At 38.3% G+C, this 17,504-nt stretch overlaps 1 protein-coding gene across 3 annotated transcripts in view; it reads left to right on the top strand.

Annotated features, from left to right (window-relative positions):
• CRY1 (cryptochrome circadian clock 1) overlaps window positions 1-17,504 on the top strand; it is a 96,216-nt gene that overhangs the window by 61,260 nt on the left and 17,452 nt on the right. For all 3 annotated transcript variants that reach the window (XM_010853372.1, XM_010853370.1, XM_010853371.1), the window contains exon 2: window positions 2,048-2,156. In XM_010853372.1, the coding sequence (XP_010851674.1) occupies window positions 2,048-2,156 (109 nt within the window). The remainder of the gene's footprint in view (window positions 1-2,047; window positions 2,157-17,504) is intronic.

The following is a 17,504-nucleotide window of genomic DNA, read 5'->3' on the forward strand; positions in this document are numbered from 1 at the left end:
TCATGGTTCACATACTGTTGAAGCCTGGCTTGGAGAATTTTGAGCCTTACTTGGCTAGCATGTGAGATGAGTGCAGTTGTGCAGTAGTTTGAGCATTAAGGATGGTGTGTTAGGGAGGTGACTGTAAACAAAGACAAAAAGATTTTGTGTAATATAAATGTGAGTATATAAAGATTTATTTCCTATTTCTTGAAGGACAACTGTTAGACTTCCTAAGGTGAAATGGTGGGATGTCTTTAACAGCCTTGTGAATATAGCACTCTGACTCCCTGTGCCCATAGAGATGATGACTCCTAAAGGGAAGCAATATCAGATTTGACTAATTATACTGATGTCACTTGAGAGTCCCTTGGACTGCAAGGAGATCCAACCAGTCCATCCTAAAGGAGATCAGTCCTGGGTGTTCATTGGAAGGAATGATGCTAAAGCTGAAACTCCAGTACTTTGGCCACCTCATGCGAAGAGTTGACTCATTGGAAAAGACTCATGCTGGGAAGGATCAGGAGCAGGAGGAGAAGGGGACAACAGAGTATGAGATGGCTGGATGGCATCACTGACTCAATGGACGTGAGTTTGGGTGAACTCCGGGAGTTGGTGATGGACAGAGAGGCCTGGCGTGCTGCGATTCATGGGGTCGCAGAGTCGGACACAACTGAGCAACTGAACTGACTGATGTCACTTAATAACTACATCTGTAGAAAATTAACAAGACTTTCTTGGTGAAATGAAATTGGAATGGGCAAAGAGGAATGGGGATTGGAATGGGCAAAGAAAACAAAATGATCTATTCTGAATAATCTTCTAGAACAGTGCTGTCAAATAGAAATTTCTGCAATGTTGGAAGCATTCTTCACTTGTACTGTCCAATATGGTCACTACTAGCCACACATGTGGCTATTGAGAGGCCTTGATATATGGCAAGTGTGACTGAGGAACTGAAATTTTAATTTTAACTAATTTAAATAGCTACACATGCCTAATTTAACTGGCTACCATGTTGAACAATGCGGTTCTGAAATATGCCTTTCTATTCATTTTAACCACTCCTCCTCATAAGTAGGGCACAGTCATTATTCTGGAAGATACAAGGCCTGTGGAAAAGATGGATAGATATTTAAAATGAAAAACATAAAAGAAACAGAGTTGGAGAGGAACAGAACAGAGAGAGGAACAGAATCTACATGAAATCTTAGAGAAATTAACATGAGGGAAACAATGAGGTTGAACCTTCCAGGGGTGACATCTATTTTGGATTTGCTCTTGTGGACTGCACCATTTCTTTACAATGGAAGATGCAAAATAAGCAGTCTTCTGCCTCCACCCCAGAATTTCCCCAGGTATCTATTATGCATAGGACTTATTGATGCTAATTTCATTGAAAAAAATGTACAGCTCCACCTTCCTCAGAAACCTTTTATGAAAAAATTAATTTGGTATTCTCTACACTCGGAGAGTTAATGGCACATAATTTAACATCTGTTTATTATCAGATTCTTTATATTAGAAATTTGAAAATGGACTTTACTCCTTCTCTCTCTTAGATGATTACAACATCCCCTAATAAAGGGCTCAAATTCTTATTCACTTGTTCAGAGTGTTCAGAGTGATTAAATAGGATGTTAAAAGTGTTCTTTTTTTCCAAGTCAAAGCTGTCCTAGGTTTTTCAAGGTGGCTTTTCTATACTAACTTGGATTTATTTCACCAAATTTAAACAATGAGCTCAATTCATTTAATTATTTTATTTCTTTATATGATTTTTATGTTTACAAATTAAACTTTACTAACAGTCACTGTTATTTAATGACAGTGATTTAATTTAGGAACTTCATTTAAAAATACTGAGAAACTTGTGCCATAATTTTTAAAACTTATAAGAATGGTTTCTGGAAGCAGTAATTTATACATCATCTAGAAATTAGAAGATGATAAAGAGGTAAAAAAGATGATGAGATGGCATTTCAAATTTTAGAATAGCATGACTTTTTATTACTTTAAATCTTCTAAATATATACTTTGAAGAATTTAAATAATATTTTCCTCTCTCTAGATTTTTGCTTCAATGTCTTGAAGACCTTGATGCCAATCTGCGAAAATTAAACTCTCGTCTGTTTGTGATTCGTGGACAACCAGCAGATGTGTTTCCCCGGCTTTTCAAGGTAATTGAAAAAATCTTTGCATAAAAGAAAAATCTCTTGTCAGAGAAGACACATTTTTGGGGCCGGGTGTAATTTCAATTTTAGTATGGGAAATGTAAAATTTTAAATAAAATACATGTGGATTTTTTTCTTAATGAAAATGTTACACACACAGTGTGAAATCAGACTGTGAAAAAAATGATTAACATTGAAAAGTTAAATCTTTCTTCTACTTTAGACTGCTGGTTCCCCTCTCAGAAGCAACAGCTACTACCACTTTCTTTTGTATGCATTAGAAATAGTCCTTGCATAAATAAGAATGCATATATGTATGTGTATTTATATACATATATTTGTGTGGTTTATGTGTATGTTACTATCCTCTGTTTTTAAAACCAAGATGAGAGCATGCTATGTTATACCATTTTATGCTGTGCTTTATTCACATTAATCATGTATTTTGGATATTGTTCCATGTTACTTTCTCAGTCTTTTAAATGGCTTCATAGTATTCCATTGTGTAGATATGCTATAGTTTCTTTTAAAAAAAATTACTATTGACTTATAATTTATATTTCAGGTATACAACGTAGTGGTTCAATATTTTTATTGATTACATACCATGCAAAGTTATTACCACTTAGCATAATGTCCTCAAGGTCTTGCCAGTTGCAAATGGCAAGATTTCGTTCTTTCTTTTTATGGCTGAGTAATATTGCGTGGGCGCAGCAGGGCCTAGAGGAGCTATCCCACATTGAAGGTCAGGAAGGGTGGCAGTGAGGAGATACCCCTCGTCCAAGGTAAGGAGCAATGGCTGCACTTTGCTGGAGCAGCCGTGAAGAGATACCCCACGTCCAAGGTAAGAGAAACGCAAGTAAGACGGTAGGTGTTTCAAGAGGGCATCAGAGGGCAAACACACTGAAACCATACTCACAGAAAACTAGTCAATCTAATCACACTAGGACCACAGCCTTGTCTAACTCAATGAAACTGATCCATGCCCGTGGGGCAACCCAAGACGGGCGGGTCATGGTGGAGAGATCTGACAGACTGTGGTCCACTGGAGAAGGGAATGGCAAACCACTTCAGTATTCTTGCCTTGAGAACCCCATGAACAGTATGAAAAGGCAAAATGATAGGATACTGAAAGAGGAACTCCCCAGGTCAGTAGGTGCCCAATATGCTACTGGAGATCAGTGGAGAAATAACTCCAGAAAGAATGAAGGGATGGATCCAAAGTAAAAACAATACCCAGCTGTGGATGTGACTGGTGATAGAAGCAAGGTCCAATGCTGTAAAGAGCAATATTGCACAGGAACCTGGAATGTCAGGTCCATGAATCAAGGCAAATTGGAAGTGGTCAAACAAGAGATGGCAAGAGTGAATGTCGACATTCTAGGAATCAGCGAACTGAAATGGACTGGAATGGGTGAATTTAACTCAGATGACCATTATATCTACTACTGCGGGCAGGAATCCCTCAGAAGAAATGGAGTGGCCATCATGGTCAACAAAAGAGTCCGAAATGCAGTACTTGGACGCAGTCTCAAAAATGACAGAATGATCTCTGTTCATTTCCAAGGCAAACCATTCAATATCACAGTAATCCAAGTCTATGCCCCAACCAGTAATGCTGAAGAAGCTGAAGTTGAACGGTTCTATGAAGCCCTACAAGACCTTTTAGAACTAACACCCAAAAAAGATGTCCTTTTCATTATAGGGGACTGGAATGCAAAAGTAGGAAGTCAAGAAACACCTGGAGTAACAGGCAAATTTGGCCTTGGAATACGGAATGAAGCAGGGCAAAGACTAATAGAGTTTTGCCAAGAAAATGCACTGGTCATAACAAACACCCTCTTCCAACAACACAAGAGAAGACTCTATACATGGACATCACCAGATGGTCAACACCGAAATCAGATTGATTATATTCTTTGCAGCCAAAGATGGAGAAGCTCCATACAATCAGCAAAAACAAGACCAGGAGCTGACTGTGGCTCAGACCATGAACTCCTTATTGCCAAATTCAGACTTAAATTGAAGAGCGTAGGGAAAACCACTAGACCATTCAGGTATGACCTAAATCAAATCCCTTATGATTATACAGTGGAAGTGAGAAATAGATTTAAGAGCCTAGATCTGATAGATAGAGTGCCTGATGAGCTATGGAATGAGGTTCGTGACATTGTACAGGAGACAGGGATCAAGACCATCCCCATAGAAAAGAAATGCAAAAAAAGCGAAATGGCTGTCTGAGGAGGTCTTACAAATAGCTGTGAAAAGAAGAGAAGCGAAAACCAAAGGAGAAAAGGAAAGATATAAGCATCTGAATGCAGAGTTCCAAAGAATAGCAAGAAGAGATAAGAAAGCCTTCTTCAGCGATCAATGCAAAGAAATAGAGGAAAACAACAGAATGGGAAAGACTAGGGATCTCTTCAAGAAAATCAGAGATACCAAAGGAACATTCATGCGAAGATGAGCTCGATAAAGGACAGAAATGGTATGGACCTAACAGAAGCAGAAGATATTAAGAAGAGATGGCAAGAATACACCGAAGAACTGTACAAAAAAGATCTTCATGACCCAGATAATCATGATGGTGTGATCATTCACCTAGAGTCAGACATCCTGGAATGTGAAGTCAAGTGGGCCTTAGAAAAAGCATCACTACGAACAAAGCTAGTGGAGGTGATGGAATTCCAGTTGAGCTATTCCAAATCGTGAAAGATGATGCTGTGAAAAGGCTGCACTCAGTATGCCAGCAAATTTGGAAAACTCAGCAGTGGCCACAGGATGGGAAAAGGTCCGTTTTCATTCCAATCCCAAAGAAAGGCAATGCCAAAGAATGCTCAAACTACCGCACAGTTGCACTCATCTCACATGCTAGTAAAGTAATGCTCAAAATTCTCCAAGCCAGGCTTCAGCAATATGTGAACCATGAACTTCCTGATGTTCAAGCTGGTTTTAGAAAAGGCAGAGGAACCAGAGATCAAATTGCCAACAGCTGCTGGATCATCGAAAAAGCAAGCAAGTTCCAGAAAACCATCTATTTCTGCTTTATTGACTATGCCAAAGCCTTTGACTGTGTGGATCCCAATAAACTGTGGAAAATTCTGAAAGAGATGGGAATACCAGACCACCTGACCTGCCTCTTGAGAAATTTGTATGCAGGTCAGGAAGCAACAGTTAGAACTGGACATGGAACAACAGACTGGTTCCAAATAGGAAAAGGAGTACGTCAAGGCTGTATATTGTGACCCTGTTTATTTAACTTATATGCAGAGTACATCATGAGAAACTCTGGACTGGAAGAAACAAACTGGAATCAAGATTGCTGGGAGAAATACCAATAACCTCAGATATGCAGATGACACCACCCTTATGGCAGAAAGTGAAGAGGAACTCAAAAGCCTCTTGATGAAAGTGAAAGTGGAGAGTGAAAAATTGGCTTAAAGCTCAACATTCAGAAAACGAAGATCATGGCATCCAGTCCCACCACTTCATGGGAAATAGATGGGGAAACAGTGGAAACAGTGTCAGACTTTATTTTTCTGGCTCCAGAATCACTACATATGGTGACTGCAGCCATGAAATTAAAAGACACTTACTCCTTGGAAGGAAAGTTATGACCAACCTAGATAGCATATTGAAAAGCAGAGACATTACTTTGCCAACAAAGGTTTGTCTAGTCAAGGCTATGGTTTTTCCTGTGGTCATGTATGGATGTGAGAGTTGGACTGTGAAGAAGGCTGAGCACCGAAGAATTGATACTTTTGAACTGTGGTGTTGGAGAAGACTCTTGAGAGTGCCTTGGACTGCAAGGAGATCCAACCAGTCCATTCTGAAGGAGATCAGCCCTGGGATTTCTTTGGAAGGAATGATGCTAAAGCTGAAACTCCAGTACTTTGGCCACCTCATGCGAAGAGTTGACTCATTGGAAAAGACTGTGATGCTGGTAGGGATTGGGGGCAGGAGGAGAAGGGGACGACAGAGGATGAGATGGCTGGATGACATCACTGACTCGATGGGCGTGAGTCTCAGTGAACTCCGGGAGTTGGTGATGGACAGGGAGGCCTGGCGTGCTGCGATTCATGGGGTCACAAAGAGTCGGACTCGACTGAGCGACTGATCTGATCTGAATATTTCTGTGTGTGTGTGTGTGTGTGTGTGTGTGTGTAAATCATTATTCAGCTGTTGGCAGGCACTTAGGTTGCTTCCATATATTGGCTATTGTAAATAATGCTGATTTTAGGTACATACATCTTTTTGAATTAGTGTTTTTGTTTTCTTCAGATAAATACTGGGAGTAGAGTTGCTGGATCATATGATCTGTATTCTATTTTTTATTTTTTGAGGGTATCATTTCTTTCACTAGCTTTCTAGTGAACATTTACTTGTTTTTCCACAGGCCTTTTGCTAATTCAAGTTATGCTGTCAGTGAATGTCCTTGTTCAAATATACATGTCTTTACTCACATTTGCTAGTACATTTGTGGGATAACTCTTGTAAGACTTTCTGAGTCAAAGGACTGTAACAATTGACATGCTAGAAAACTGTAATTTTTTTTAACTTGGTAGAATCTTAAAGATCTCCTAATCATATTTCCCCCCCTTTTGTCCACATGAAAAATTTAGTCCTAAAGAGATTAAATGAGCTGACCAAGGTCATAAAAGTAGCTCATGGAAGTGCTCAGGCTGAGTTTCCTGGCTTAGTTCATCCCTTCCTATTTACTGCAGTTAGAATTCCTAATGTATATCTGTTTTTTTTCTTACAACAGTTTGATTCATCAAATTTTTATAATCGCATTGTTTCTATTTCGAATGCAGAAGAGAATAGTTCCTTTTCCTGAGTGAAAATATCCCCAATTCTGGGAACTCAGTTAACACTACCTTGCCTTTTTTCATCAGCATGAAAGAAATTTTTAACGTTTAGGATATGACTAATGCAACAGTTGTGGCTAGTGAAAATTTATTTTACTGAAGTTTTCTTACTACTATAGCTTCTTGTTGCTAAGTCACTTCAGTCGTGTCCGACTTTGTTTGACCCCATAGACGGCAGCCCACCAGGCTCCCCCGTCCCTGGGATTCTCCAGGCAAGAACACTGGAGTGGGTTGCCATTTCCTTCTCCAATGCAGGAAAGTGAAAAGTGAAAGGGAAGTCGCTCAGTCATGTCCAACTCTTCGCGACCCCATGGACTGCAGCCCACCAGGCTCCTCCATCCATGGGATTTTCTAGGCAGGAGTACTGGAGTGGGGTACCATTGCCTTCTCCGACTATAGCTTCTTAGAGTCAGAATTTAACCTAGTTACATGCAAGAGCTCTGAGAAGAAAGTATATCAGGAACAATGGTAATAGTTGATCAGCAACTCATATGTATAAAGTATATGTGAATATCTGCTTCAACTTTATATAAATCCATGTATTATAAGTAAATTGAATCTTGAGTATTTTTAAGTACCTTTAAAATAACAAAACATTTATTTACATGCTTTGACAAAAATGGTTTAAGTAAGCAAGTCTTTTGTGCTCTTTATTTTGAGCTTTCTTCTGCCTAAAATAGCATATTATTGGATCAGACTATCTTCTGAATTTAGATGCTGTGTTTCCTGTCTTGTTACTTTGACAGCGAGGCAGTGGTTTCTACAAAGGCCATAAAATATAGATACATGAATATATATTACTGTACCTAGAGTGCTTATTATTTGATTCTGATATAGTCCATATAAAACATATTTTATGAAAACTTTCAGATTTATTTAATATGTCAGAACCATAGAGGAAGTTTAATTCTTTTTATTGTATTGTTTTTATTTTTACTGTTTTTGTTTAGAGGTACTGTATGCATGTATTGCAGAAATGAGCCCAAGAGTGTGTACAATAAAAAGGGGGTCTCCTCATTGCTGACCCTTACACCCCCAGTTTTTCTGAGGAGGAAGATTCTTTTGTCAGTAACTAGCTGACTCATTTGCATTATTGTCTCTGGTTTTATTATTCTAGTACAGCAAATAGTGAGAACTTTTAATGGGTAAGTAATTCAGCTTCTTCCCACATTGGAGATAAAACTGATTTAGATCTGATAACAGTGCCTTTAATTTATTGGGATGGTGACAGTGATTTTAGTACTGTTGTCTCCTCTAGTGTACACCCTCTCTATAGCATTCATTCGTTTTATTCTGTTTATACTGAATATATTTAGGAATGGGGCCAGAGCATTTTTGAAAACATATATTTACACACACCTGTATCTGATAAACTTGTTTTTTCTTATATGTTTTCTACCTAGAATTTTTCTGTTAAATTCTACTTAATGTAAGCTGACAAGATGGCTTTTTAAAAAACTTCTTGTATTTTTTTCATGTTCTACTTAGGGAATGATAAACTTAGCAGACACTAGCCTAGGCAAAACTTGAATGACACTATTAATCATAGGTGTCTTACATAAATTATTATTACTATGCAGTTAAATCTTATATTGTCTACATTTGGTGCCAGACTGATAAGCTGTTAAGACAGTGCATATTCTAGGGCCTACAGAAACTTTTTATCAAGAGTTTAAAGTATTGGTATAAAAAATTCTCATTATATCCAAGAAACAAGAGACATGTGTCTAAGTCTTTATAGATGGACACATTGAGGCATAATAAAATATTTTGTTCAAAATCACAGGATAAATCAAAGAAGAATATATAAAGCCACTAATGTTGTTCAGTCACTAAGTCATGTCTGACTATTTGCAACCCTGTGGACTGGGTTAGTGTTAGGGTAGCACGCCAGGCTTTCCTGTCCTTCACTGTCTCCTGGAGTTTGCTCAGATTCATGTCCATTGAGTCAATGATGCTATATAACCATCTCATCCTCTGCCACTAACATTTCACATGCCTAAATTTATATTACGCTTTTTGAGTCATTTTGGATTCTTTGGATTCTTTGTTATTTTCATGGTACATGCTCATTTGAATAGGATATTTCATTTGTCAGATATTGCATGAGTGCCTGCTGTGTATAGATGGCAGTGTTCAGGGTGCTGGGGACATAATGGTGAACCAAAGAGAAAATTCCTACCTTCACAGATCTTACACTGTATTGGGAAAGAGACCAGTAATAAAATAAATATGCAATGTCAGGTGATGGTAGATGCTAAAAGTAAATGTGGGAAAGAAAGTCCCAAGGTGAGGGAAGGATAATTAATTTATATGGAGTCATAGAAGGTCTCACTGATGTGGTGACATGTGAGCAAATGTATGAAGAGACTGAGCCATGCAGATATCTGGGGTGTGATATATTGAATCCACAAAATTTTGCAACTTGTTCATCAAAGGGTAGATTTTTTTTCCCTCACTCCCTTAAATTTGGGTTGGCCTTATATGTTGTTTTGACTTAGTGCCAAAGGAGATGGCAAGTTCCAAATCCTAGGCCTCAGGCGACCTTGCGGTTTCTACCTTTGCCCACTGGAATGCTCCTTGTACTGGGTAAGGACTGGGCTAGAATGTCAAATTGTGGAAGACCACCTGTAGAGAGGGGCTTCCCAGGTGACTCAGTGGTAAAGAATCTGCCTGCCAGTGCAAGAGATGCAGGTTCAATCCGTGGGTCAGGAAGATATCCTGGAGTAGGAAATTACAACCTCCTCCAGTATTCTTGCCTTGGAAGTCTCATGGAGAGAGGAACCTAATGGGCTACAGTTCATGGGGTTGCAAAGAGTCAGGCACGACTGAGCAACTGAGCATGTACACACATATAAAGAGAATGGGCCAACCAGCAGCCAGCACAAAGGCCTGAAATGTATGAGAGAGATCATTTAGATCATCTGGTACCAGCCAAGCTGCCCACTGATTGCAGGCACATGAGTGAGCCCAGATGAGACCAACAGAAGAACCATCTAGTTAACTGAGAGACTTGCAGAATTATTCAGTTGTTTTAAGCTACTGAGTAACTGCAACATGGGGAAAGAGTGTCGCAGGCAGAGGGAGCCGCAGTTACAGAGGCCCTGATGTAGATGTGGGCCATGACTTGTTTAGGAACAGCAAGGAGGCCAGTGTGCTCTAGCCAGAGCACAGTGAGCAAAAATAAGAGGGTCAGAGAGATTGCAGGAGCCAGATCATAGGATTTTACCATGTTTTATGGCTTTTACTCTGAGTGAAATGGGATGCCACGGGAGATCACTGAGTAGAGGAGTGACAGATTTCACTTACATTTTGAAAGAATCACTCTGGCTGTAGAGAACAGAAGTTGAATGGAAATGCTGTAAAGACGTAAGCAGAAGGGTCAATTAGGAGGCCAAGGCAATTATATAGAAACACGATGATGGTGACTAGAACTAGAATGGCAGTAGGAGTGTTGAGAAATGGTAGGATTTTAAATATATTTTTTAAATAGAGGCTATAGAGTTTGTGGTGTTAGAGAGTCAAGGATAGCTTCTAGGTTTTTAGCCTGGGCAAGTGACCCAGTGGTTTGCCATTCAGCAAGATGAGGAAGACTCTAGGAGGAACAACTTGGGGGAAAAATTAGGAGTTCATTTTTTTTTTAACATTTTAAGTTTGAGATGGCTTTTAGACATATGACTGTGTTTGTTGAGTGTCATTCAACTCCAGAGCTCAGGGGAGAAGTCTGCAGTAAATTTAGGAACCTTAAATATAAATTCTATTTAAAACCCTGAGACTAGATTTATTTAATAAAAGAAGGGGCAATGGATGGATGGGCAGAAATTTTAGACCTTTACCTTCATTATATTTTGGTTATTTTGTGAATTAACATTTTTTAAAGTAATTATACTACCTTAAATGCCTTCTCCAAGGAAGTTTGTGATTTATAACTTTGTTTTGCTATAAAATTTTATGTTTCTTATTTTCACAATATTACTTGTGAATTAATATTTTACAATATTACTGTTTAAGAACTTTACATCATTTAATGGTCCATATTATGCCTTCTGAATGGTTAAACAAATAATTGTGATGCACAAAAACAGATAGGAAACTTAGTGCTTAAAATTGTGAAGTGACTACTTACTTATTTCACATGAAAATATGTTAATATTTAATATTTAATGTTAATAAAATATAACAATCTTATTGTTATATTTACTGTTGAAACGCAAAGGTTAACCATGTGTTGCTTGAAATAAAACATATGCTGGGACTTCCCTGGTGGTCCAGTGGCTAAGACTCCACACTCACAATGCAGGGGGCCTGGGTTCAGTACCTGGTAAGGGAACTAGATCCCACGTGCTGCATCCAAAGATCCTGCTTGCTGCAGCTAAGTCACAGTGCAGACAAATAAATAAATAAATATTTAAAAATAAAAAATAAAACCAGTGCTGAAGAGTAGATAGAGACTTCCACTTCTGGTTAAGATGTGCAGAGTTGCAGTAGACCATTCACTCCTGTCTTAATAATGTGAAGAAAGTGAATATGCCATAGTATCATAGATTTTTTTTTTGTTTGTTTTTAACCTATTAGAGAGTTAATGACACAAATAAACCTAATAAATTAAGTTCCATTAGAGGATGAGCCTTTCATGGGAAAGAAGATACCCAAGGCTACACCCCTGGAATCACAGCAGGAAGAGAAGGGAATTTACCATAGTTGAGAGTAAAGAGAAACTCATTGAAATTTTACCAAAGTCTTTGTGGTAATATGTGTGCTGACATGGCAGATTAGAATTCCAAGAAGCCCTAGTCACAGAGCAAGTTTGTACCCACTCCCCAGTACTTTTCTTCAGTGTATTCATGGAGCACCAGTGGCAGCATGCCAAAGGCTGGAGTGAAGCAGAAGGGTTGAGAGGGATCCTTCTTAAGTGCACTAGGAATTCACTTACTGCAAAGGAGCTGTTCCCTGAAGCTGGCAACAGGACATCAGTGTAGAAAGATGCCTTCAGAGGTGCAGAATATTAGGGGACAGGGTTGGAACACAAAGAGAAGTCCTCAGCAAGCAAAGCTGCTGGGTAGACAGCAAAGCAAAGAGAAATGTCATATAGTTTGTAAAGCTAGTGCCCAAACTATAAAGCAGAGAGAGACAGCTGGAGTCTTGTTACTACTCAGATCTTAAGCCCTGTTGAAGAAAAATCTGAATCCTGCCTTCAAAATATTTGAAGCCAGTGGTGAATGAAATTTAAGGAAAGCAGCAACAAAGCCCAGACCCAGCTCACAGACTCCATCAATTCAACCTCTATCAGTCAGAGCAAAGACTATGTACTTTTCTAGAGATAAATATTGTTTATTCTGTCTCTAATCTTTTATACCATTGCCTGTTATATGATCACAAATTATGAGACACATGAAGAAGCAAGTATATGTTAACTTGCAATCAAGTAAAGAAAAACAGAAACAGTCCCACAGTTGATGTGGATCTTGGAATTAGGATTAAAAAGGACTTTACAATTGTTATTCTGTAGATAGTGGGGGTCTGACAAAGGTCTACGTAGTCAAAGCTATGGTTTTTCCAGTAGTCATGAACAGGTGTGAAAGTTGGACCATAAAGAAGGCTGAGCGCCAAAGAATTGATGCTTTCGAACTGTGTTGTTGGAGAAGATTTTTGAGAGTCCCTTGGACTGCAAGGAGATCAAACCAGTCAATCCTAAAGGAAATCAACTCTGAGTATTCATTAGAAGGACTGATGCTGAAGTTCCAATACCTGATATGGAGAACCAACTCATTAGAAAAGACTCTGGTGCTAGGAAAGATTGAAGGCAGGAGGAGCAGGGGATGATAGAGGATGAGCTGCTTGGATGGCATCACTGACTCAATGGACATGAGTTTGAGCAAACTCCGGGACATGGTGAAGGACAGGGAGACGGTGTGCTGCAGTTCACGGATCGCAAAGAATTAGACATGTCTGAGCTACTAAACAACAACAAGGATGGTAGTAGAGAATCTAGTCAAGGTGAAAAATGATGTGAAGAGGTGGTAATTTATTTTTTTTAATTTTTTTTTATTTTTTTAAATTTTATTTTATTTTTAAACTTTACATAATTGTATTAGTTTTGCCAAATATCAAAATGAATCCATCACAGGTATACATGTGCTCCCCATCCTGAACCCTCCTCCCTCCTCCCTCCCCATACCATCCCTCTGGGTCGTCCCAGTGCACTAGCCCCAAGCATCCTGTGTACGAGACAGCAAAAGAGGTGGTAATTTAATACAGAAATGGAAAATATTAAAAAGGACCAAACAGAATCTTAGAACTGAAACATACTATCAAAATGAAAAATTCATTAATTGGATTCATTAATTGGATATCTGGATTGAACAGAGCAGACAAAAAGATCAGTAAACTTGAAGACAGTCAGTATCCCAGCTGAAGCACAAAGAGAAGGAAGATTTTTTAAAAAGGGGAATAGGGTGTTTGAGGTCTCTGGAACAATAGTAAATGGCCTAACGTATCTGTACTTATAGACCTAGAGAAAAGAGGGAAAGAGAGATTGGGACAGAAAAAAGATTTGAAGAGATAATTGAGTTTCCAAAATTGATGGAAGGTATCAACCTACAGTGCCAAGAAGCTCAACAGACCCCAAACAACATAAATATAAAGGAAATCACATCTTGTCATGTCATATACTCGATTAACTGAAAACCAAAGATGGAAAATTTTATAAGCAGCCAGAGGATAAAAGATATGTTCAGGGAACCATGATAATAGTGTTCAGTATTTTCTTACAGAATGGAATGGCAGCTTTAAAAAACTAGAAATAGCCCTGTTTACTTAGCAAAAACATTCATTTTTTTTAAAAAAGAGAAGGCGCAATGAAGGCATTTTTAGACACAAAAAAGCAGAAATAGTTTTTTCCATCATATCTATACTATAAAAAATACTAATATTAAAGGAAATTCTGCTAGGTGAAAGAAAATAATTCTAGGCTAAAGACAGGATCTTCAGGAAAGAAAAAGAGCACTAAATACATGGGTAAATATAAAAGACCTCTTTTTTCATTATTTTTAGCTATGTACATTCATATGTCCTATTTTTGGAAGACCATTGACAGATTAAACCAACTAATATTGATAAATTGTAGGGAATAATACCAGTATCTTGGGACTTGACACACATGTTAAATAAAATCTATTGCAGGATCACATAAGGTAGGAAAAAGGTAAATGAAAGTATATGTAAATTCTTAACAGCATTCAATTGTAATATATTATTTGAAGGTAGACTATAATAACAGTATACTATGATCTAAGTAGCACAAAAAGCTATCTCTAAAAAGTTAATAGAGGAATTTTAAATGGAATTCTAAAAATATCTCTCATTCAAATAAAGGCAGATAGGGGGCAGAGAGGGCTTTCCAGGTAGTGCTAGTGGTAAAGAATCTACCTGCCAATGCAGGAGACTCAGGAGACATGGGTTCAGTCCCTGGGTTTAGAAAATCCTCATGAGTAGGAAATCCCAATCCAGTATTCTTGCTGGAAAACCCCATGGACCGAGGAACCTGGAGGACTACAATCCACGGGGCTACAGAATCTGACATGACTGGGCAACTGAGCACAAGGGAGCACAGAGGAGTAAATGAAAAGATGGACAAAAGGAAAGCTTACCAACATGGTAAAATTAAGCACAGCTATATCAATAAGTTATATTAAATGTAAATAGTCTATATTAAACTCTTCATTTAAAGATAGTTTATCAGAGACTTCCCTGGTGGTCTTAGCCCTTTGGCAGGCTTCTTCCCTATAGGGATGGTTGTTTCTGAGGCAGCACACCTCATTCACAATGAGGTGTGAATCTCAGCAGGGGAAGAAAGAAAACTTTCTTAATTCATTGCTTAATTATTTTCCCTTCATTTAGAGGTGGTAGCTGCTTAGAACAGTACTATCCAACAGACATGTGTAATTTAAAATTTTCTAACATGTATATTTTAAAAAGTAAGAAAAATGTGAAGTTAATTTTTAAGATATATTTTATTTAACATAGTATATCTAAAATACTATCTTTTCAATATAAAATCATTATAAAACCACTATACTGTTTTAACCTTTTTTATATTAATATGAAGTCTTTGAAATCCAGAGTATATTTTATGCTTATTTGCTAAGTCGCTTCAGTTGTGTCCGACTCTGTGCAACCCCATAGACTGCAGCCCACCAGGCTCCCCCATCCCTGGGATTCTCCAGGCAAGAACACTGGAGTGGGTTGCCATTTTCTTCTCCAATGCATGAAAGTGAAAAGTGAAAGTGAAGTCGCTCAGTCGTGTCTGACTCCTAGCAACCCCATGGACTGCAGCCTACCAGGCTCCTCTGTCCATGGGATTTGCCAGGCAAGAATACTGGAGTGGGTTGCCATGGATTGGCTGGGTTCCAAAAGTAGCCAGATCGAAGCTTTGTAAGGGCATGGATTTATGTCCAACTTGGAACAAAGACTGTCTAGTCTGTGCATGCCTTCCAAGCTATTGTCCTTACACACATCAGTGAATGTCAGTTCAAGAAACTGCACAGCCACCACAGCTGAAGCCCTGAACCGTGGCAACCACAGGCAGGCCAGGCTGACAGAGGGCACAGGGCCACCTAGGATGTCTCTGTTCCAACTAGCCACATTTCAAGTGCTCAGAAGCTGCTTCTGTGGCTAGTGGTTATCTACTGTATTGGACAGTATAGCCTTCACTCTTCTTCTACTCCTTACCATTGTTGACCACCTTTTACTTGCTGACAGTTCTTCAGATTAAATTTTCCCTGTTCAAATTACTAATGTGGTTTCTGTCACCTGATTAAACTCTGAGTCAGAGTTCAGTTTTCTTTTGAAAAGATTAATAAAATTGATAAACTCTTATCAGTACTGATCAGGGCCCAAAAGGGAGAAAACACAAATTACCTTTATCAAGAATAAAAAAGGGGACATCACTAAATTGTCTCTAAACTTTAAAAACATAAAGGATATTATAAATGTCATAATGTCAATATAAACTAGAGAACATAACATCAATATAAACGAAAGAACCAAAGAGCCTCTTGATGGAAGTGAAAGAGGAGAGTGAAAAAGTTGGCTTAAAACTAAACATTTAGAAAACTAAGATCATGGCCTCCAGTCCTATCATTTCATGGCAAATAGATGGGCAAACAAAGGAAACAGTGACAGACTTTGTTTTTTTGGACTCCAAAATCACTGCAGATGGTGACTGCAGCCATGAAATTAAAAGACGCTTGCTCCTTGAAAGAAAAGCTATGACCAACCTAGACAGCATATTAAAAAGCAGAGACATTACTATGCCAACAAAGATCTGTCTATTTGAAGCTATGGACATGAGTTTGAGTAAGCTCTGGGAGTTAGTGATGGACAGGGAAGCCCGGTGTGCTGTGGTCCATGGGGTCTCAAAGAGTCAGACATGACTGAGCGACTGAAGTGAACTGAATGTCAATATATTATACAACTAAGATGAAATGAAAAATACTCTTGACAAGTGCAACTTCTTAAAATTTCAGAAGAAAAAAGAAAAATTGAATAGCCCTCTCTTTACAAAACTGAATTTATAATCAAAAACCTTCCAATAAATAAAACTCCAGGTCCCACCAGATGGCTTTACTTATTCCATCACCTATTTAAGAAAGAAATAATGCCAGTCTTATAATACTCTTCCAGGAAACAGGATAATATTGGGAACTCTGAACTTGTTTATGAGGGCAGCATAACTCTGATACCAAAATCTGATGAAGAACTTTCAAGAAAGAAAAAAAGTATAGCCAAGTGTCCCCCATAAACACAAACTGAGATATCCTTAATATATTAACAAAGAGAATTTAACAATATTTTAAAATAATACTTCATCATGATCAATGGAGTTTATTTCAGGAATACAAAGTTGGTTCAACATTATGAAATAATAAATTAATATATCCTATTAGTAAAGGAAAAGGTATTATTATTTCAGTGATAAAGAAAAGCATTTGACAGTAGTCAATACCCATTTGTAATGTTTTGGAAACCTTTATGCAAACTAGCAATAGAAAATTGCTGAATATCAACTTGGTAAAGGCTATCCACAGTTCTTCTCATCAGGTGGTCAAAGTATTGGAGTTTCAGCCTCAGCATCAGTCCTTCCAATGAACATTCAGGACTGATTTCCTTCCGGATGGACTGGCTGGATCTCCTTGCAGTCCAAGGGACTCTCAAGAGTCTTCTCCAACACCACAGTTCAAGAGCATCATCTCGGGGCTTAGCTTCTTTTTTGGTCCAACTCTCACATCTATACATGACTACTGGAAAAACCATAACTTTGACTAGACGGACCTTTGTTGGCAAAGTAATGTCTCTGCTTTTTCATATGCCATCTAGATTGGTCATAACTTTTCTAACAAGGAGCAAGTGTCTTAATTTCATGGCTGCACTCAGTACCTGCAGTGAATTTGGAGCCCCAAAAAATAAAGTCATGCACTGTTTCCACTAT

This window comes from Bison bison, unplaced genomic scaffold (assembly GCF_000754665.1).
Source record: "Bison bison bison isolate TAMUID 2011002044 unplaced genomic scaffold, Bison_UMD1.0 scf7180017864327, whole genome shotgun sequence".
NCBI classification, from domain to species: Eukaryota; Metazoa; Chordata; class Mammalia; order Artiodactyla; family Bovidae; genus Bison; species Bison bison.